The 21,860-nt window shown below is 41.8% G+C and overlaps 3 protein-coding genes and 1 long non-coding RNA gene across 7 annotated transcripts in view; 1 reads left to right on the top strand and 3 right to left on the bottom strand.

The window, feature by feature from the left end:
• Positions 1–4,671, bottom strand: part of cracr2ab (calcium release activated channel regulator 2Ab) — a 10,587-nt gene extending 5,916 nt beyond the window's left edge. Inside the window, exons 1-8 of one of the 3 annotated variants that reach the window (XM_017302749.2) lie at positions 4,318–4,671; positions 3,589–3,671; positions 3,309–3,500; positions 2,234–2,345; positions 1,421–1,610; positions 1,180–1,326; positions 486–576; positions 55–150 (exon numbers count right to left, since the gene is read on the bottom strand). In XM_017302749.2, the coding sequence (XP_017158238.2) occupies positions 55–150; positions 486–576; positions 1,180–1,326; positions 1,421–1,610; positions 2,234–2,345; positions 3,309–3,452 (780 nt within the window). In that variant the 5' untranslated portion in view covers positions 3,453–3,500; positions 3,589–3,671; positions 4,318–4,671. Of the gene's footprint in view, positions 1–54; positions 151–485; positions 577–1,179; positions 1,327–1,420; positions 1,611–2,233; positions 2,346–3,308; positions 3,672–4,317 lie in introns of all 3 variants that reach the window. The other 2 variants (XM_081603831.1, XM_081603830.1) reach the window with 2 other exon arrangements.
• Positions 4,672–4,722: 51 nt separating this feature from the next.
• Positions 4,723–7,002, bottom strand: ccdc59 (coiled-coil domain containing 59). The gene is made up of 4 exons (XM_008400631.3): positions 6,507–7,002; positions 5,675–6,014; positions 5,222–5,330; positions 4,723–5,140 (listed from the first exon to the last, which is right to left on the bottom strand). The coding sequence occupies exons 1-4, from the start codon at positions 6,652–6,654 to the stop codon at positions 4,976–4,978; spliced, it is 762 nt and encodes a 253-aa protein (XP_008398853.1). The 5' UTR covers positions 6,655–7,002; the 3' UTR covers positions 4,723–4,975.
• On the top strand, positions 6,999–21,731 carry mettl25 (methyltransferase like 25). 2 transcript variants are annotated; one of them, XM_008400630.3, is made up of 12 exons: positions 6,999–7,270; positions 7,852–8,022; positions 8,126–8,229; positions 8,370–8,930; positions 9,164–9,311; positions 12,928–13,025; positions 13,410–13,439; positions 13,955–14,028; positions 15,264–15,357; positions 15,684–15,758; positions 16,305–16,376; positions 18,743–21,731. In XM_008400630.3, the coding sequence occupies exons 1-12, from the start codon at positions 7,054–7,056 to the stop codon at positions 18,848–18,850; spliced, it is 1,752 nt and encodes a 583-aa protein (XP_008398852.1). In that variant the 5' UTR covers positions 6,999–7,053; the 3' UTR covers positions 18,851–21,731. The 2 variants fall into 2 exon arrangements, 1 of the variants encoding a protein (XP_008398852.1); XR_014086014.1 differs by lacking the exon at positions 15,264–15,357 and having other exon boundaries at positions 18,743–18,809.
• On the bottom strand, positions 9,859–12,933 carry LOC145550148 (uncharacterized). The gene is made up of 2 exons (XR_014086018.1): positions 11,868–12,933; positions 9,859–11,752 (listed from the first exon to the last, which is right to left on the bottom strand). It is a non-coding gene; the product is annotated as an uncharacterized LOC145550148 (long non-coding RNA).
• Positions 21,732–21,860: the final 129 nt, after the last annotated feature.

Below are 21,860 nucleotides of genomic sequence, written 5' to 3' on the forward strand. Positions count from 1 at the left end.
TGTAACTAGGCGTGCCGGGGATTAACATGCAAGGTGCAGTGTGCATCGACGTACCCGTTTCTGCTTCTGGAAGAGCTGCTCCAGCTCTCGTTCCTTGGAGAACAGCTGGTGCTCCAGCTCCTGGCTGCGCACCTGAAGGCGCTCCGAGTCCTGCAGGTCGGATTAGAAATGCTCCAAGGTCACACGTAGATAAAAGCTAAACATAAAGACCCAACCTCAAAGATATGTGCCAATAAAAAAAATATTAAAAATTGATTTTTGTATCCATTTTCAAATTCAGGAAGACGATGATTTTGAAAATCTCTTACAAGGATCACAAATAGTCTTCATAGTAGTTGGAGATTCCTCTTTAAAAAAAAAAAAAAAGTTTATAAAAACAAGGTATGCTGAACAGGAAATCATTTCTCCATTTTTTTTTTTTTTTTTATGCTACCAACAGAGAAGCAGGTTTGACAGTTTATTTCTCTGTATTTGAGCTCCGGTACCTGCAGCACAAGTCGATCTTTTTCATTTTTGATCTGCGCCTCCATCTCTTCGTACAAGTGGCGGATCTCGCTGTCATGCGTCGCTGTCTTCCTGAAATGAAGAGATAACTATAGTCATTTTGATTGCATAAAAAAAAAGAAAAAAAGAAAGCTTTAAAAAAAGACAGACTGTTCTCTAGGCTCTGCCTGTTAGGTATTTACAGAAATTTGCACCCTTTTGGGAAAAAAACAAAACAAAACAAAACAAAAAAACAAGACTCTAAACAGCTAATTAGCGAAGTGTAAAGGAGAAAAGCTGCAGTGTACCATCTGGTGCCATGAGAAATTCTATACACAGTTGATGCTGGCTCTGTTTGTAAGAACTGCAATTTTACATAATCCCCCTACTCACCCAGAGAACATTTTGTTCTGCTAAACAGAGGAGGGAAGGAGCGATTTTTATTTTTATTTTCATTACACATTCAGGAATACCAATTCTTGCACTACCACCAGTCATAAATCGATTGTACTGTAGGTGAATTGACACAGATATAGAATTACTTGTAAACCCAAACTAATAATCAGTGGATTTTAACTGAGACTGAAGTAAAAGAACATGGATTTATTTGTCCTATTAACCAAAAAAAAAAGTTTCTTTCCCTTCAATTTCCTTGAAAAAGCCTCGTTAAAAAAAAAAAAAAACACATTTTCTTACCTCTGTAAGGCACTTTCCATCTCCTTCTTTTCCTGATGGGCCTCTTTGATTTGGTATGTTACCCTGGCCAGAAATTCCTCAAAGTTGGACAGAAGGTGAGGCTCGTCTCGCCTGAGCTGGGCCCAAAGGTTGCGCACCTCACCTGGACTGGGGAGCAGGGATTTGCTAAATTCATTTGGACCATGATGAGCTTTGTTAATAAATACAAAGCAGCAACAAGACAAAGGTGGACAAAGCTTACTCCTCGAACACATTGCTGGCTCCGAGACTTTCCAGCAGCATGCAGAAGTGCCTCTCTTCTTCGTCCTCTACCCCCGACAGCCTGGCTTCCCACTGACTCTGGTAAAGAGCCTCCTTAGCCTTCAGGACGGGCCCTGGGGCCTGAGTTTGGTCATCCGTGACAGAGATTCTCCGACCGTGCAGGAACTGACCTGAAGTACACCCAAACAGTTTCAAAGTTTGAACGCACCGGGATGCACTCCAGCATGCGAGTGTGCGGGTGATCTATTTCTGAAACGCATCGTTCGGGCCTCTGCTGTTGAAGATCTGCGGATCGTTCCAAACTTCTCTGGTGTAAAAGCCGCATTTTCATTCAGTTTCAGAGTTTAACTGAATCGGGTTCACCACGGCTTATTTAAAAGCCACTCTCCCCACACATCTCCACGCTTTAACACCCTCCTAATGGCTTTCAAACATGCTTTATTGGATTGAGTTCACGCTTTTTGAACACATTCTGAACTCCAGGCCGCAGTTGAACAGACAATCCAACATAACATTTTCACATGCAGGCAGTGCAGTTTTTCCTTTGGTAAACTACACACTCCCCCTCTGTAAACAATTACACGCCTCAAAAGAAAAAAAAAAGAACAACTAATGAATTTTTATGCATATTTCCCATTAAAAACAACCGTAAGAGACACATTTCGTTACTTGGTGTCAACTTGGCAATAAGGTTTATTCATCTCCTTCAGCTCTGATAGGACTCTAAGCTGTGAACGTCAAACAGGATCTCTCTGAAGCAGAAAGGAAGTTTGTTGAAGGAGAGGAAACGTACTGAATCTGGAGGAAAAGGCCTCCAGCGTGAGGTAACCGGCACGGTCCGTATCCAGGGAGTCAAACACATCCTCGAGCTCCTCAGCAGATAGGGGCAGCTCTCTGTGGAGCCTCTGTTGGGAGAACAATGTAAACAGACGGGACTTTTAAAATGCTGGAGGTGAGCTCTACCAGAAACTGTTCCTTCCTGAGGATGTTGTAAAGTGATGTTAGAGGCATTTCAATCTCTTCCCAGGAACTTTTGATGTTTGAAAATCCAGGCGGAATCGCCTGAGAATGCAGCTCTTTAGCTTTTTGATGCTTTTCGGCAGGGGTACTCCTCCAACACTTCTAGGGCTGTTTGGGTGCACTGAGAGGGCAACGTGTTCCCCCTCAATCATTATAAATGGAAAAAAAAGAATCCAGAACAGAGCCAAGAAGGGGTGACACTGAGCGTTTCCTGCTCGTTATTCACCATTATTAATGCCAAAGAGGAGACTAAATTGTGTCGCCGATAAAAGCGTGAACACATCAGCTATTGTTCCTCTCAGCAGAGCTTTAATGCATCCACAGATTGTTTTTCAAGGATGAAAACACAAAAATGTGAACAATCTTTTCAACGTTTTGTGCTCACACCCCTTAAACCTTCTTCACATCGTCGTGATGCAGCTACAATCTTCAGTACATTGTACACTGAGGTTTTATGTGTCGGACGTGCACAAAGTGGAAAACGGATTGGAAAAACGTGTTACAAATAAAAACCTTAAGTGTTTTCATCTCCACTTTCTGTCCCCCCCCACCACTCCACTAAATAACCAATTGACTTCAGAATTTCCATATTCACTAAAAAGACTCAAATTTGTGTGCAATTTAAACTCAGCATTAGAAATCCTATTTACAGGAGACACACCAAACCAAAATGTTAAAGGAGTATGAATACTTACCCAGATATTGTCATTATAATTGACTTGCTACGTAACTTTTGATAGACTGTATATTTTTAAAAAGATTTAACTTTTGACGTTCACCAGATTTAGTGAACATACTTTCAATTTCCAGCGCAAGTCACAATATAAAAGCCTCAGTCAGAAACACACCCTCATATCAGTGCGGGTGATGAAGCCTTTCCCCTCCACGTCGCAGGTCTGAAAGAACTCCTTGGTCTTATCCAGCAGGGCGATGTGACCCCACTCCGACTCTCTCCGTCCACAGCCGTTCACCCTGACTTCTTCCTCCTCCATGCCCGGCACTCTTCAACGACACAACGTGTGGGGAAACGGTATTCACCTCTGTGGTGGTCATTTGGAAAAAAGAAAGAAAACTTCACTTCACTGGCTCTCTCTCAATTCCCCTCCCACCAAAGCCTTTTACAGTCACCATGATCTTGAAGGTAAAAAGCAGCACCAGAATGATGAGCCTGGAGACAAGCTGTGAATGTGCTCCAAAACTAGGAAAGGGTTCTGTATAAAAAAAAAAGAAAGAAACAGAAGTTAGATTTCATGCTTCGTTTTTGCCTTGCAATGTCTTAAAGTGTTAAGAAAGATTGACTTTTTGTAAAGGAATGGATAAATGTAGTGACATAATCATGCAGCTATACTATACTTCCTTTTTTTTTTTTTCCTTCAGCGCAAGAAACGAGCAGCTCAGAGGTACATGAATGTGGTGTGAAGGATCGTATTGGTTCCCCACCACACCGAACACAAGACAGGATAATGCCTGTAAAACTGTGGTGCCGATTTCTCAACAGGTGATGCAGCTCTGCTTTCAAACGGCCATTTTGGTTTGCAAAGTTGTTCAGTTCATGTTGGGAGTGTAGTGTCACTTATTCTGAACCATGTAAAGTTCATAAAATCAACATGAAGCGTGCACTTTGATTTATTTAAGAAAAATGTTGCTTTTTGGAGAGAGGTTCAGTTCAGAAAGCTGGAACAATGCAAAAACCACCAAAAGAATAAAAATAAAGAGTCCCTGCACACACAAGATTTACCTTAAATTACTTGAATGTTTCCAACTCTCAACATCATAGGCAGTTATATATTCCCACACCTTCAAGATGGAACTGTCAAACTCCAAAAAAAAAGAGAAAAAGAACAAAAAGTGTCTTACCTTTCTTGACTTTGTTAGCGCAAAAGTCTTTCTCTAATCTTCATATCAACAAAGCGTTAAGCGTGTTCTGCATTTAGGAAGTCCCGTCTTACAGAGGGCTGCTCAACAAGTCATTCTGCAACCATGTGATGTCATGAGGAAGCAGCCCGAGGCTTTTCAGCCTGGGCTCACCCGCTGCATGCGCATACCGAGCGGGACGCAGGTTTAACTCTTAGCTTCTGTAGGCTGAGAGCATTTAATCTGGTTGATGACAGCAAATTAAAATCACGACTGCTTGAATGTTAATGATTTAACTCGCAGTGGAAAAGTAAAACCACACACCAATGGTCAACTGAGGAGTTGACTGTTGGTGTGTTGTTGGAAAAAACAATGATTTTGTGTTAGTTTAAAGAAAAAAAAAAGAAGTGCTTTCTTTTTCTTTTATTTTATACAAGAAACAAACTTTAAAAAGAAAAAAAAAACATATCTCCACACCACAGTGCCACCTGGTGGTTTGACAGTCCTTCTGCACACAGATGTTACAAAATAACCTGAAACGAGATGTCGATTTTCCTCAGTTACCGCTGAGAATTTGTCATTTCAGACAAACGGAGGGAAAAATCACAGCCCTCCTTCAGGTTTTAAATGATAGTCAGTTAAATCAGTTCAAGCAGAGGAGTCATTTATCAGTTCCTTGGATCTTCTGAAGTAAATATTCCATTTGAACGTTCAAGTTCGGCTGTCCTTTCTTAGTCTTCTGACTCAGCATGCGGAACGTCTCAACTTTTTTCTGCTTGTACCTCTGAGTGGCTTCTTCTTTCTGCTGCTTGTTCTTCAGGTACGCCTGTTAAATAAGAAATCGAATGAAAGTCACAAAAGGTCAGCAAATTCGTCCAGCATTAGACGAGAAAGGCAAATGCGTCACCTCTTTCTTTAGTCTCCGTTTTTCTTGAATGCTCTCAAATTCCTCCTTCGTCTTCTGGTAGGATGTCTTCCTTAGCATTTTCTTTCGCATGCGGTTGCTTGTTGGAAAACTAAAAAGAGATATAAACATAATTAACATCTTGTTCAGAAATCAAGAGGCACATATTCTCGGTAATATAGGCAAAAGAATTATTAATGTGATCTTTTTTTTGTCATCACACCAATAAATACCACAAAGTGGAAAACCTCAAGTTCATGCCAACAACACATACGGTAAACACAAATTAAACAAGACACATTTATAGTAATAAATGATGTCTCCTACATGTCAAAGAATATTTCTCATAAATATGACAAATGCACTACATCCAAACTCCTTGACAACACAGAAACATAAACTGCCGATTGTCAACCTCTGGTATGGGATTTGTGTTACGACGGTTCAAACTGTCACCTTTCTTGCTCCGATGTTGTTGGCTCAGTATTCCCAGACGCAGAATCCATCAGCTCAGCATCAGTCCCTGACACAGTTAAGTCTGTATCGGGGACATCAGCGTTATTTTCAGTTTCGTCCTTCATCTGCCCCCTCATCCTTAGCTTGCTCCTGTTCACTCTGTTTTCCCAAGCCTGTTTCTTCAGTTGCTCAGCCTCCGCCAGGTACAGATGCTTGAGGTGTTCTGGGTACTCCTCCTTGTACACCACATTGGCCTTGGGGTTCTTCTTACGCTCCCTTCTCAGCAGTTTGTTGTACTCGTGTCTGATTTTCTCCTTTTTCTTAAAAGCAAATCCTTGACCTGATGGGGGGGAGGGGGGAATCAGCAAGTTTTAATGCTTATCCTGAATTTCTTTAGGAGAGGTGTCAGAGTAGTTTTAAAGTTTGGAACAGAAATCAGGGACATCCATTGTCTATGTTTAAAAAAAACACATCTAAAAGCTACAAACACACGTCCTAGAGAGCCTGAGTTTGAGTTTATATAAATGAATATTCGTGTGTTAGAATGGCCCAGTAAAAGTTTAAATTTAACCCAACTGACAATATGTAGGCGTGTAATTCAACCTCAGTTTCATCAATATTCAAAAGAAATAATAAATACATTCCTGGATATACCCTGAAGTTTGTGGTTGTAACGTAGCCAAGTATGGGGAATGAATTTACAAAACCTCGTCATTATACACGTTTTAATCTTATTTTACAAATTAGTCCGAATCTACATTACTCAATAACAGTTAGCTAATAAATTAAGCAATATAGCTTCTTGAAAAATGAACAAACTAGACACACATACCTTCTTTAACGCTGCCTTCAAAAATTTTGTTGTGCGGTATCCACTTCTTTTTCTTGTTTACCCCACCGGACGCTTTGCCTTCTTTCCTAAAATTGCCATCTTTGATTTGAGCTTTGTCGTTTTTCCTTTTCTGGTTCGTCGGCGCCATTTGAAAATTGAATTATCACGAAAAACCGGACGTTTATAACTCTCTCATGCTACTTTAGCTAGTTATTCTCAAGCCGCATGCCGTTTTCCTGCTGACGCTGCGTGGTGACGTAGTTCAGCCAGGCAGGAATAACCGAATACGGATAGATTACATTCTTCTCAAATACTACTGTTGTTAATTACGAGATAATTGTCATTTAAATGTTGATTAAATATTTTTCTACGCTATACTGACCCATAAAATGTAAGCTTTTATATCAGGAAAATATAAAGAACAAAAGCATGAAAAAAGAGCCTTATGTCATCGACTAGGTTTTGACTACTAACGACTTGGTTTACGTCTTCATGAGAAGGTAACAATACACATGCTTTTGAGGTTCTCTTTAAATCGCTTTTCAAAATGAAATCCTCCTGTAGTAGCCTTACAGAAATTCAGCGGCGGATAGATGAAGTAAAGCGCTTCCTGTCGGTGACTCTCGCCATCGCTAATGCTCACACGGTCGAGTTTTACACACACGACGTGTGGAAGCGGTTCATTGCTGTGACGCCGCAAGAGGTCCTGGCAGCAGTCAGTTCCGGTAGCGACCACGAGGGGGAGCCAGAACACAAAGAAAAGGGTAAATACAGACGTCAGAGAAACTGGGCATAAGTATCTTTTTCTCACGTTGTTACGTAAAAAAAAAAAACGTATTTTATCTGATAGTGCATAAATGTTAAAGAAATTAATTTTTACAAATAAAAAACTTGACATTCGTTTTTTTCCCCACATATTTAGGTCTGAACATTTGGAATTTTGAACTGTTCTGAACTCTTTACTTCTTCCACAGAAGACGTATTTGAGTTTACAACCAACACCCATTAATTTTGACACATTCTCTCACCTGGACTGTGAATTTCTTTAGCTCTTCCAGTTATCATGACCGTCTTACTGTACAATAGGTCAACTGGAAAGGAGCTCAAGATTCGCCATTGTTTTCACAACAGATAAGCAGATAAATAAGCTTTCAGAGGAGCTATTATGCATTAAGGTTTCATTATTTGGCAACATTAGGACGTGTTTTGTGATTATAAACAAAGTTAGCAAGCAAAATCAATAATTCCTAATTGACTGCAACCTTAATTGACATTATCATAGCCGCTCTAGCTGGGAATTATTTATTCAAACTTAGTATCACTTTGTGTTTTTCCTTTTCAACAGAGCATTCCAAGACAACATTTGGGTTTTGCATTCATTCAAACCGGCTGGTCGACATCCATGTGCTGCTAGTGGCGGCCAAGGCCCAATCCCTTCCTGGCCTGGGAGTGTGTGTGAGCAGGGATGAGCTGCTGCAGAGCCTGAGAGGCAGCGAGTCGGAGTGTGCAGAAATCGGTCGGGCTTTATCCCAAGAATACAAATCGAGTAGACGATGATTGTCCACGAACGTTCAACTCAGGCGATGAAGCTTTTTAACCTGGATTTTTCTTTGTAACAGATAAACTGGAGCCAGACGAGTTTATGAACTCAAAGAAATCCCACGAAGTCCAGTGCATGTCTAAGGCGGTGGCTTGTTTGGCCCAGCATTGTGGAGTCAAACAGGTAGAGTAATGCAACTTTATTCATGCAATCGTTTGAAATATAAAGCAAAATATGCCTGTTTGTTTTTTTTATTGAAATTAACTTTTGAATGATTGCAAAGAAAGAAAACATTGTAAAAAAAAATACGTATTGAATTCCAGGTGATAGACGTGGGGTCGGGGAAGGGCTACCTGAGCTCCTTCCTGTCGCTGCAGTACGGCCTCCAGGTGTTCGGCATCGACTCCTCCAGCACCAACACGCACGGTGCTCAGGAGAGGAACAGGAAGCTCAAGAAGTTCTCGCGAGCGTACCAGAAACGCTCGAAAGCAGCACGGACCCAAGCGGAGGCCCAATCCTCGCCTCAAACGGAGACGGTGGAGAGGAAACGTGGGCCGAATCGGATCAGGGACGCTTTAGCGGGTAGTGGCTCTCAGCAGGATGCGGGGGCGTCGGTCGACGCTCCGGCTGCAGAAACTCACTCGGCGCTCGATCCAGAATCAGGGGAGCACTTTCTGAGCGCTCTGTCGGCGGACGTGATTCAGCCTCCGTCCCCCAGAGTTCCTCCTAGTCAGCTCAGCGCGGAGGAGAGGGAGAGGAGGAAGAGAGAGAACCTGGAGAAGAAAGCTCGGAGCAGGGGAGAGGGCGCCGACGGCGTGTTTTCGCCGCTCACGTCTTACGTCACGTCAGAAACTGAGCTGCGGGATCTCATCACTGAGCTGGAGGTGAGGAGACAAAAAAAAAACATTCTGAGAATGCATTTATTGTGTGTAAGGTAGAGGAAACCATATGGGTTAGTAGCAAACTTGACTCCCACAGCAGCGTCTAAAGTTACACCTGCTGGAGTGGAGAGCGACTCAGTGGCGTGACTGCCAGTGTCATCGTCAATAAATTCTACCATCGATCCTCACCCGTCCTCCTCTGCCTCATCCTCTGCGTGTTTTCCACCAAACTCCAGGAAGCCGTCATGGTCGGCCTGCACACGTGTGGCGACTTGGCTGCGAGCACGCTGAGGATGTTTGTGGCGAAGCCGGAGCTGTCGGCCGTCTGCGGCGTGGGCTGCTGCTACCACCTGCTGTCTGAGGAGTTTAACCCGGACGGACAGGGTAACCACACACACACACACACAAAAAAAAATCTCAAGGAACGCCTGGGGCCAACCAGCACCTTGATACCCTAAATAAAGCAATAAAATGGGAATAAAACACAGAAGAAATGTTCAATTCAAATAGAACATGAAAATATGTTGTCAGTTTTACATTCACTATATATATATATATATATATATATATATATATATATATATATATAAATCAAAGTTTTAGTGTTAATTTGGTGAAAAATGAAAGCTAGAGAAAGCACAGACATGTGAGAGGCTGTAAGAAAACACCATTATCAACATTCATTGAAGCTGCCAGAGATCAAGAGAGAGCAAGACTTTTAGCAGAGAACGGGAAAACGGAACAAAGCACAACGAGTTTTGCTTGTTTTAACGTTTTGAGGTATCAACTTCTGCTTTTTGTCAATGAAGAACATGCTAAACGTGTAAATCTCTGGGGTAATGGTACATTTTCTAAGGAATACACACAGACAGCTGTCCTAGCGATACTAACTGCTGATGGCTAATGCATTATGCTAGTTTAAAATGCTAGCTTTTTGCTTTTTTTTTTTTTTTTTTAATTATGCTAAATTCTTCTGAAACGAAAACCTGATTGGAACGGTTTTGTTTTTGTATCTGGACACTTTGTCGCATTTCGCCGCGGCGTTTCGTTTCAGGGGCTCCTGTACTCTGATATTATCACTCTGAACTATCGCCTTCCTTCATTTCCCTCAAGCCACATAAACATTTCAGTGTGGCTTTTGTGGGAAATGAGTCAAATATTCCACTGAGAGTGAAGCGACCGAGCCAAGTTCCTAATCTGCAGGTCATGTTGAGCTCCAGGATTGGAGTCCTTACAGCGCCGGCTGCTGAACGTTCGGCATTTCAAAACCTTTGTACTTGGAGAGGAAACCGAGTCGAAGGAAAACCGTCCTGCAGCTTCTGTGTGTGAAGGAATTCGCTGTTACTCGTCTTTTGCGCTCTGGATTGAACTCATATCGCTGCCTCTAATTTGTGAGCCTGATATCTGCCAGGTTCTGTATATTCCTCCAGTTTCCAGTTTATTCGGTGTGAAATTGTCTACATGTGCCCTCCTGCTGTTACAGCAGCCTGACCCGACATCTTCTCGTTAGGAGCTCGACTTTCCACGCCAACATCGTCAGAGCTAGTCTGAAACATCAGAAACCAGGAGCAGAAAGTGATACCACGTCAGCCAATTAAAAACAAGTCCTTTCCACGTTTTTTTAACCGAAGCCTTCGCCCACTCTTGCAGCGTGGGCTGCAGGCCAGCTCCCATGGTGGCCCACCCTTTCCTAAGAAGGATTTAGAAAGCTGAAACACTTCATCGCACAGGGTTATGTGTTTATTTAGGCTGCCGGTTTGGAATTCATGCAATTCGGTTTAAACGACATTATCCATGGAGATTACCTCATGTGGGATCAGTATAGCATTTCGCAAAAGCAACACCACCTGCTCGCACAGGATAACAGACATTCACCTTCTTTTATTGCTTTTGCACCAATTAAGCATAACATTATGAACATTCGGATTATTCTGAGTCGGTCTCACTTTATGTTTCGATAACAGCTCTGATTGAAGTTAGCAGCTGGTCCTTGTTTTGGAAGCTGCCAGGTGGGAGCGCCGTGTTTCGTACTTATTTATCCAGCAGAGGAGTCTGCAGCGTTTACAACCTCAAGAGTCAATTTTACTCTCAGGCCAGTCAAATAAAACTCAGAGCCGCAAATGTCACACGTTCTTTTAGGGGGAAAAAAAAAAAAAAAAGAAAGGGCAACTTATAATTTTAGATAAATATTTGCTGTAGAATTTTTTTTTCATTTTTAAAGAAGGACCGTTTTCTGTCTATTTTTTAGATTTAAAATAAAGATTAAAATAAAATGTAGACAGAGGATGGATTTTTTTTCTCTCAGGGATGGAAAATTATGTAAAAATAAAAAAATGCACAGATTCTAACTTAATGACCCATCGTTTTTATGTGGAAATTGAATGCAAATATTGTAAAAAATATATATATATATACTCAAAAACTGTTAAAAAGAAACTGCATTTTTTATATATCCAATTTTAAAAAATACTACCTGTTTCTTTTTTTCATTTTTGGCCAAAGCTATTAAGAACCACGGTGGAAGATCCAAAGAGCCACTTGTGGCCCCGGAGCCCCATGTTGCAGACCCCTGGAACAGTACATACCACAGATGTTTGGTTGGATTGAGATCAGAATTAATTTTGTACCAAATCAATGTCTCAGACTTGTACTGATTAAACTATTCCATAACGATTTTTGCCATTATCCAAGAAGGGTTGGTACACTGTAGGCTAGTATAACCAGACATGTCGCTATGGTGACGGTCAAAACCTAAGGTCTCTTACTTGCGGGAAGGAGCACAAGCTTCCCTTGTACTTGCAGCTATGAATAGTCCATCATGGTATCTGAGGAATAAAAAAATAGCAAAGAACAGAGTGGTGGTATTATTTCCAGCAAGTCAGCTCTTAGACTTTCCTGGCTAATGGCTAACCAGGCACACCGCGTTCTGCGTGGTCTCACTTTGTCGGCTGGTCCGCCTCTTAAGCAGTTGGTTTTGCCACGACAAGCTGTCACAACAAGGTTCTCTTATCTCCATGTAAACCAAGCAAGAAAAAGATAAATACAATTTGCGAACATGGAGCCAAAAATAAAATGCTCGGTATCGGTTTTGCTATACCTCCAACACTCAGACGGGCGGGGAGGGGAGGGGGAGAAGAGGGCTTCTCCTTTCCATTTGTTTCCAAGCTTCTGTGTCAGCAGGTCATACGCTGGGCAGGGGGTTTGTGGGGGGAGTTAACGTGGCTGCTAATGTGATTATGTGTCCGGAACAGTTTAACCTGACCGCAGCCGCACATGAAAGCAGCGTGCTATTAGTACCTCCTTACGCCGCATCCTCCGGCATGCACCGTTCCTCGGCCTCAGTCACTGACCCCTTTTAGAAATGACATGAGAAGGATGTCGGGCCGTCAGATAGCAACACCCGCAACCCTCCCGTTTGAAATACGCACGTACGTGAAGGCTCTCGAAACTCCCTTGCTCGGAAATATGTGGTTCATAACGCAAAAAAAAAAAAATAAAAAAAAATAAATAAACTTCTACGACCTCACAAACGCTGTAGGTTATTTTTCCACATATGAAGTTTCCCTCAAACTGCTTAATTTTGGTTAGGCTCACGTGTCATAATTGTGAATTCTGTGTGTTTTTAATGCAGATTTGAAATGTTTTCTCTTTTAGGTTATGCACCTCAGGCTGTGAATATGTTTTTCAATGAAGTTTAAAAGCAGAGCAGATTTGAAAAAGTTTCCCGTTTCTGCTGAAAAATCAATTTACAATTTTGCGATTTACTGCAACAATAAATCGCAATAAAATACATTGTTGTTTTTGATTGCAGTGCACATGAAAAGGACTATTTAGGATTGCTTGAGGCAACGCAAATATGCACAGATGCGAGCTGTAATTTCGCCCATTTTTTTATTTTTTATTTTTTTTAACGAGGAATCACATCAGTGGAACAACATTTCAGAGCCCAAATGCTCAAGTCAGCAAACTCTCGAGTTTATCTCCGTCTCTTCCCCGTCAGAGGAACCGCTGCAGACTGCGTGTGGTTTCCCCCTGAGTCAGTACCTCCGCGATCAGTCCTGCTTCTGCGGCAGGAACGCCAGGATGTCAGCATGTTTGGTGAGTGCGATGACGCAAAGAAATGTGTGCTGTCAGGCACGTCTCTGTTAGCAGAACCCTTAAGCTGACGGTGAAGCCAAGACCGTTTTCATCACCCGCAGATGAAGCTGATGCTTTTATAATTCTTATGTTTTGGGGGCTGCGGGTGAAGGTCTGAAGTCTATGGGCTGGTGAAAGTGGGGGACTTGGTTCTTGTGGAGCGGGGCGAGGGGAAATGGATCATCATCAGCATATTAAGTTAGAGATGGTCATAATGTTTCAGTTCAGCACTGCTTTGTTTTTCCCCTTGTGTCTACAAAAAAAAAAAAATGTTTCCCCCTTACCAGAACACACTTTGTTATAACAACAATCTTTTTTTTTTTTTTTTTTCCTTCTACAAAACAGGCACTGGAGCGAGTCTCACTTGGCCAGGGTGTAAGTAGTAAAGCATTCCTACTTATCACTTTCAATATGCTAAACTAAAAGTCATCGTCACACAAGAGTGGAAACAACCGTTGCGGATCCATCATTACGTTTAGCTAAACAAATCCATCAGCTCATTTCAAACCACAAACGCGCACAATTAATAACCTCCCAGGCTGCTCTCTATCACTGCCGTAGATCTGCATGCATTTAAACAATCAGTCCATTAATGCCGCTGCTGTTGTTTTAAGTCGTTGATTGACTTTGGTGTATTTATTCAAAACATGGAGCGAAGAGGCCGCGGGCCAACTCCCGACACATGATACCCGCTGCCATTAATATGGAATGTTTATAAATATTAATGCAATCACAGAAAGATTGATTATTACCCGCTGGAGCCGAGGCACGAATCCAAAAGCAGGCTTGATTGCCTGCTGGTGTTGCATTGACTTTTGGGGAAGTGTCAGAAATATTCACCCACCGTTTGGAGCGACGTCGCAGTAAACCGCCTTATCTTTTCGCTTCAGATCCAGATGGAGTCTTTGTTCTACCGTGCAGTGCTTCACGTTATTCTGAGGGACCACTACAGCTCCTATAAGAGGTAACGCAGAGCAATTTAGGACATTTTTTGTGACCGGCGGTCACGGCAACAGTGAAAACCGTGAGCGGGACGCAGAGCAGAGCAGAGCAGGCGTCGAGCTTTCAAAGCGGACCCAAAAGGTTTGCTTTTGCTGCGCTGAACCATAAAGGAAAACTTTTTGTTTCTGGTTTGTTTGAGTTCAAATGAACCGAGACTCGCAAACAAAAGCCACATGTAGTCAGTTACGGAGCGCGCCATGAATTATACCAGACCGTGGAGTTGAAAATAGCCCAGTTGAAACAAAGATTAGCTTGGAAGCGTTGACGGTCGTCTGTTACGTTGTTAAAATCATAAACGGCTACAATGAGATAGAAATGAGAGGAATTACGGGCTGTTTAGCTTTGATCTAAATGCTCGTCATGTCACTACTTTAAGGTATTAGCCAGATATGATCTCCCTCATGCTTGCAGTACCATAACAGGCTGTTATCATTCCGACCTTCAAAACTTTGAAGAATTTTATCAGTATAAACAAGTTGAGCCAAAAATAATAGAGCCCAGTACCTCTAAACGTTAATTTTACTTCTTCATCTTGATAGTAGGTCCAGTACAGTCATTCAATAAGCACATACAGAATTTAGTAAAAAGAAGTTCAGGTGTTTCGGGCCTCGTGCTCAGTACTTAGAGCTGTAAATGTGCACAGATATGGCATTTTGCCACTTCCTGTTTAGAAATGTTTGCTTTGGATATATGCATTAAGGCAATTACAGATTATGGATTAGGTCTCAATTTCGACACATACGGTTCAAATTAAAGCTAATTATCGGAGCATATTGCAAGGTTTCCAAAATTAAAAATAAAAATCAGGTATTTTTATGCCTTTAAAAGCTTCCCATTTTCAGATGGTGTGAAAATGCGACTTCCCACTGCAAGATTTCATCCGGGAACAATTGAGGGAAATGCAGCTGACCTCACTTCAGTCCTTATCAAATGTTTCTGCTGCAGACAAGATCAAATATTCCTAAAAGACACTGAGCCCTTCCTGCCCTCTGAACCTCAGTTTAACGACAGCCATTAGCACCGAATATCCATTACTTCCCCCACGCTAGACAGAAGCTATTCATCATTGTTAAGCCCTTTGGTAGGGCCTGATTTCCGAAGTATGATGTAAAGCGAAACTGGCGACACATTGAAGGAGTGACAGGTTGGTTTGTTCGAGCGTGCCAGAACTGAGAAACGGTGTGTTTGCTTCCACAGCGAGAAGCGGGTCGGGAATGTTTATTCCAAAGCAAACTCATTTGTGGACTACGTTCGGCGAGCTCTGCGCCGATTGGAGCTGGATGACTCAAAGGTCAGACGCACGATTACTACGTTCATCTTGCAACGCTTTCCCGAAACAAACTCCTGGAAGACATAGCAAACATCCATTTCACATTGAGATTTGAGATTTATATCTGTATATAGGAGCCGATGTATTATTTCAGCAAGCTGTAACGATGGTTCGTAAGGCTGGCGAGCAAAAAAAAAATCTGGTCGCCCAAGAATAGCAAGACGTATTTTTGTCTCTTAAACAACTTACAAGCCTCACTCACCGTCTTCTCGCAAAACCTTCTTTTTAAAAAAAATTCTTTTAGCTGCATGTTCCACACCCTCCTTATTAGACTTCTTCCTCTGCAGCTTTGTGACAGTGACATTCAGAGCTACCATGACACGTACGAAGCACGGATGGACGAGATGCACGCCTTTAACATGGTAAGCAGACGACACCCGGGGTTTTTACGGAGGTTCGTATTAAACAAAAAAGGGCTGAGAGTTTGGAAATGTGATACCGTGAAACGTATAGAGCTCAGACGTGAAAACGTCCAAGAAGCCTGCAACCGTTCACAGCTCGTATGGCATCCAGGGGGGGTTTTATTTTTGTCGTAAACGCGGTTCCATTTCCACCACAAAAATTCAGGGAATTCGGTGTAAAGTATTTTAATTCCTGCAAATTGTAAATAAATTATAGATCTGTGGGGAATTACGTGACTAAAATTGAACTGAGGAGGAAAACCAGCCCTGGTTTTGTTTCCCCCCCCCCCCCCGAGGCTGCTAATTATGGTGTCAGCCACAATACAGATTTACTTTCCGGACACAAAACACTAATTTTCCCTTTTTTCGGGGTGATTGCACACTAGCAACAGGATGGGAACAAGTCACAAAGCTGTTTTATGTTAAATGTCAGAACAAGACATGAGCTAAAGGGAGTGACTCCTCTCAATAACCGTAGCTTCACTCAGCACGTCTTCCTCTCTGCAGTTGAAGGTGACCCTTGCTCCGTGCATTGAGGGTCTGATTCTGCTGGATCGTCTCTGCTACCTGAAAGAACAGGTAATGTATCCGTCTCTTTTAGGTTGCGTAAAACGGCAGTTGTTTCAAATATCTGTCCGCGAGTCTTTTGTTATTACAACGGATGAGTTTTGATTTACTCTTTCTGGCAGAATTACTAAACAATATAAGAGTGTTTAGTATAAACTACCTGCTCTGATTCAGATTTCATGGTTCCATCAGTTTCAGCATGTTGTCCAAGTTTTGAAGCAGTAATCCAAGACTATCACACTTACACCAACACCAACCCTTTGTTCTCCAGGTCAGACGGTCATGAGGCTTGGGCATGACTAGTTCAACTCCATTTTCTATGCACAATGAAGAAATGTAGATACTTACAGTTAACTCTTGAAATAACAAAGGAGAAAGTCCAAATAGTGTTTTTACTCATGAGAAATAAATGATTTCAAAAATGCATTTCATAGCTACTCTGTATGTTTCTCTGGTATTAAAAGAAAATTTGTTGCAATCCCTGAAAAAGTCATGTAAAACCTCCGACAAACAGTAATAAGACAACCTAAAATGATGATATTACCATTAATTTGAATATATCTATAGTGGAAACCCCCCCCCCCCCAATTACTGTAGTAATATAGACAAACTGAATCTAACTGAAGCATTTAAAATGCTTATCTGTTTTTAATCTGATTGCCTAGAGACATTTAATTTGCATTTCATGACTTCCTATTTTTTTACTTGACATAAAACGTCCTTCTCTCTTAGCCACTTGAACTGCGCAAGTAAGATAAAGGAAATGATTTCTGAAGAGTACGTAGCTGTTGCATCAATTCCTTCACCGTTATGATGTGACTGCAGTGAAAGATTAAAATATCTCAGGGCTTCTGCATTGTGCCAGAAATGTGAAGGGTTCTGCAATTTTAGTTTGGGAGTTTTGATTCAACTTTGATGTCGCGCATGAAATCAGCATCAACGTTGCAGAGCCAAGGACACCTAACACTCGTGTAGATCGGTAACAGATCTGCATTGTGAAGTGCTTCTTAGGGATCTTCGGATATAAATGAAAAAGAACAAACAATCCAACAAATTAGATGAAAACAGAGCAACAAACGCAGCTGATTTGATCGCCCAAGCAGTGCTCCAGCTCTGATTTCCTTTCATTACGTTTCAGCTGGACTCATCGTTTGTGATTGGCTCTTACAGCCCGTTGATTGGGATTTGAAATACGCCTCCCCGATGATTAAAGCGAGCATGCGGAGATGTCAGCCGAAATCAGGACCGCCGACATTAATATAGGTGTCAGCCAAATTGAACGCAGCCTGCAGTTTCGCAGTCTTCCGTTTCCGCGGCCAAACACAACAAGCTAATCTTTGCTCCGAGCCGTCGTGAGGCGATACGGAGTCTCCGAAAAGCTTTGAAGTGGTGAGTACATGCGGTTAATGTGTCAGATGGACTTCCTCATTAGGGTCATGTAATCAAACGACGTAACATCAACATCACCGGTCTGGGCTGAAGGCTGTCCCTCGAGGACGAAAAGGATGATGACAGAAGTACAGTAATGTAATCCATGTGGTGATGAGTTTGGAATCACGCGAGGCCAAGCTTACACAACCCAGCACTGACAGATTGAGGTATTTAGTACATTTTCTGTTGCATTAGTTGTAAACACGACAAACGCAGGCAGTGATCTTCCACACACACAGGAGTTCACTCGAAGCTGATTTTTGGAGTGTTCTCTAAGATGAACACAGGACAGAAATTTTACTTGATTTTTCTTTAGAAAAATATAGTCTGCAGGTGTGAAATGTAAGGTAAAAAATGTTTTTTTTCCTAAAACAAACACCAATAAACATCTAAAAAGTATGCCGTGCATTGGAAAAAGGTTTGTCTCAATATTCAGTTCGTTTGAAAAAGGCTGAACAGATACAAAGGTACCAAAACGTGGCTGTTTTGGTGCCTTATGGTAGCTCTGTAGGAGCTGCAGAGGCACAGAGCTCAGGAGGGAAAACCTGTCGGGATGAATGCTTATCCTGCACAAGTCTGGCCTTTGGCAATTTTCTACAAACCACAAATTAGGCACAACGAGCAAGAGGACAAAGGTGCTCTGTTGAAAAGAGACCAATTTTTTATTTTATTTTTTTTGGCAAATCTCAGTGTGTCGGAAAACTAACACTAAACCACCCTGAACACCCAGCACTAACGGTCTGCGTCTACGGTCCTCGAGAGCCGATGTCCTAGAACGTTTGGATGCGTTCCTGCTCTTATACTTGAATCAAAAGACTCAATTACCTCGTTGGCAAGTTTATCAAAGTCCTGGTAAAGAACCATCCGTTTGACGCTTCGTGACCAGGACTCATGGTTTATACTTTAGCCAGACATTGTTTGAAATGTGTGTTTCTCGTTTCCTGTAGGAGGGTGTGTCCTTCTCTGCATTGGTTCAGCTGTTCGACCCCCTGCTGTCTCCAAGATGCTACGCCGTCGTCGGACTTAAAAGTCATTCTACGAAACTAAAAAGCTGAGACACTTATATACAAGCACATGGAGATGATACACTTAGACTATATTTATATATGACTGTCGGCATATTTGTCTTGAAAACGACTATTGAAGTGCATTATGACCTCAACTTTAATTAGATACTTTGATGGGCCACATAAATGAAACATTTGCAGTTTTCTATTACTTGGAAATACTCAGAAAACTTGGAAGATCTGTGAGGCCTGTGTGATCCGAATGATGCATTTTGCAGCCTTTTGTCACTGGACTCTTAAGAAAACTTGTTTTAAAAGACCCTTCAGGGAATTGGGGGTATTTTGGGATTTGAGTGAACTTTGGGCACATCTGGAAAACCCATTTCTAGTTAAGGTTGAGAAATAAGTTGAGCGAGGCCAAATGCGACTTATTCTCTTCTTTCCTAATGGTTTTATAATAGGTGCGACTTGTACATCTTTGAGCCATTAGAATCATTTTGATGTGATTGTATGTGGTATGCTAACTCAAATCAGCCCAACATAGTGAAGTAAAAGGAAAATATTTCATGTTTTTTTTAATACTAATAAAAATTATGAAAATGTAATAATTTATATGTTGCATTTCATACTAGACTCCACCTGTGTGTAGCTTAATTTCAACATAAATGCAGCTGTGCTGTGGAGGACTCCGATGTTTGCCGAGGGAACAAAGCAAACATGTGAAAGAAGGACCTTCAATCAGATGAGACCAAAATGATATCCACAAATATTCTCTCAGTGAAATATTGTGGTGGCATTCGGTGTTTCTTTTCTGCTAAGGGAAAATTGAAGCAGATCAAATTTGATTGGAAGACATATAGAGAAAATGAAAGGATAGTTGTGAAAAGAAACCTTTGGAGGATAACGGCTTGAATGGAACGGCTTAGATCGAAGCATATTTGTGTGTTTTAAAAGTCTAGTAGTCAAACCCTCAGACTAAATCTAATATTTTTCATGGACCTGGAAGTGTATGTTTCTATATGCGCTTCACTTAATCTGAATCAAATAAAAAAAATGTAAATGCAGAAAGCATTAATTCTTACAAACTAAGAAAAAGTGGAGATCCTGAACTAATGAAGCCTGAAACTGTTCGATCTGCTGGATTCAGATTGATATTAACCATTTCTTCCTCCTCCTCCTGCACCCCTCAGTCTGTCGCTGCAGCTACAGCAGCCGACACGTCTGCAGCCCATTCACAGTGTTCTACGTCCCACAGCCTTTTTAAAAAAAATTTTTTAATCCCAGTTAAGACTGATCGTGGAGCTCTGGGATGTGTCCGGGCCGAGTTCGGGAGCTCCGACAGCCTGCCGCAGCGGACAGACGAGAATGAAAGCAAGTCACAGATGTGAACGTGGCTTGTGTTTTTTTATTTTGGGAAGGACGTTGGAGGGGGAGTCCAACACGGCTTGGGGTTTTGTTTTCGCTGACTGAGTCACATCCTGTCAAACCTGCCTTGATGGTCACACGCATGTTCGTGCAACACTCATCCAGCCTCTTTCAAGTGTCCACGCCGGGGGAAAAAAAGAAAAACAAAACGCTGCACACCAATCTGCTGCCAGTGTACAATGGGGAGGGTAGGTAAACTCCAATTTCCTGGCTTTGCACTTAGCAGATGGCAGGAAAAGGCTCTCAGGATGTGGTGAACGCTTTGAGACACAAATAGTCTGAATGAAGAAGGCCGTACCAACCTACATGGACTTTTCCCTGCCAGGTAGGAATTGGAGGAAGCGGAAGGGAAGCGAGGGGAGTCCGTCTTACGTATTGGCTTTTGGCTTTGATGAGACTTTCTCACAGAGCTGCTTGAATCCAGGCCTCTGTAATCCGCTCTGATTTGCAAATTCATCTCCAGAAATCCCTAAAGCCCAGGGCTTCGTACGTTAAGCTTTATCTGATTTTGTTAGAGTGTAATTAGAGTTTGGAATTGGAAGGGAAAATAATGGGATTTATCATCTCAACACTGCCAAAAAAATATATATATAAAAAAAATCAACGTGGAAAAAGTTGTAGAAGAAGGATACAGGATGCTTTGTATGAATATTTGAAGAGCCATCCCCCTTTGAAATATATCTCCTCTCAACCCAGATTCCTTCCAGGAAGCTTGTTTGTCATGATGTCCTCTTTTATGTGTGACTATTCTTTCTTTTTTTTTTTTTTTTTAGGGAGAGGTGTGATAGCAGGCTCCCATCAGAAAGAACCGGCCACCATCTGCCTGTTCTTTCACTGGCACATTGTCTTCGCTGCTCGATCAGATGTCTGCAGTCCCAATCAGCTTGTTGCAGATTTAAATAACCATTATCTGTCATTTCTATCCAACAGATTACTCTAAATGTTTGGGGGTGGGGGTTCAAATCTTTCCACAATTTTGATTTGAAATGCCACAAATGCCAGTGTCATATATTTGGGGATTTATGTCATGAACCAAAACAAAGTGGATTAAACTTCCTTTTTTTTTTTCACCAAAATATTGGCCCAAACCATTTCATCTCTGGCTGCATATCGAACCTCCTCTTCCAGAACTGTTCGCCTCGTGTTTAACTACATCCAACTTTTCATCAGTCCTGATAAGCTTCCCTGGTCCTGCGCAAACTTTAAATGAAATTACTTCTCGCCACATCTCTATAAACACCAGATCTGTGGAGTGCAAGATTAATAGTTGTTGTGTTTCAGCTACTTTACTGATCGATACTCCCCCCTTGTTCAGCCAGCAGAACGGACATCTGCTCAGGTTGAATACAAAACGCATCCTTGCAAGTTTTTTTTTCTTTTCTCCTTTTCCGTCTGTTCTTCCCGTCCTGAAGAAATAAGTCATGTTAGATTGATCTAAAACGTCCCGTGATAGAAAACGGGCACTTCAAAGGCAAATGTGACTGGAAAGCAAATTTGAGTAACATATTTGAAACTCGGCTTGTGAGTCCATCTGTTAAAAAAAAAAAAAAAGTGTGAAATGAACTTTGATGAAGGCTGAAACATCAATTGTTGAAACTGAGATCAGGTCATCGGAATACAGAGCACTAAAGAC

This window comes from Poecilia reticulata, chromosome 23, assembly GCF_904066995.2.
Source record: "Poecilia reticulata chromosome 23, P_reticulata-male-v2, whole genome shotgun sequence".
Taxonomy (NCBI): Eukaryota; Metazoa; Chordata; class Actinopteri; order Cyprinodontiformes; family Poeciliidae; genus Poecilia; species Poecilia reticulata.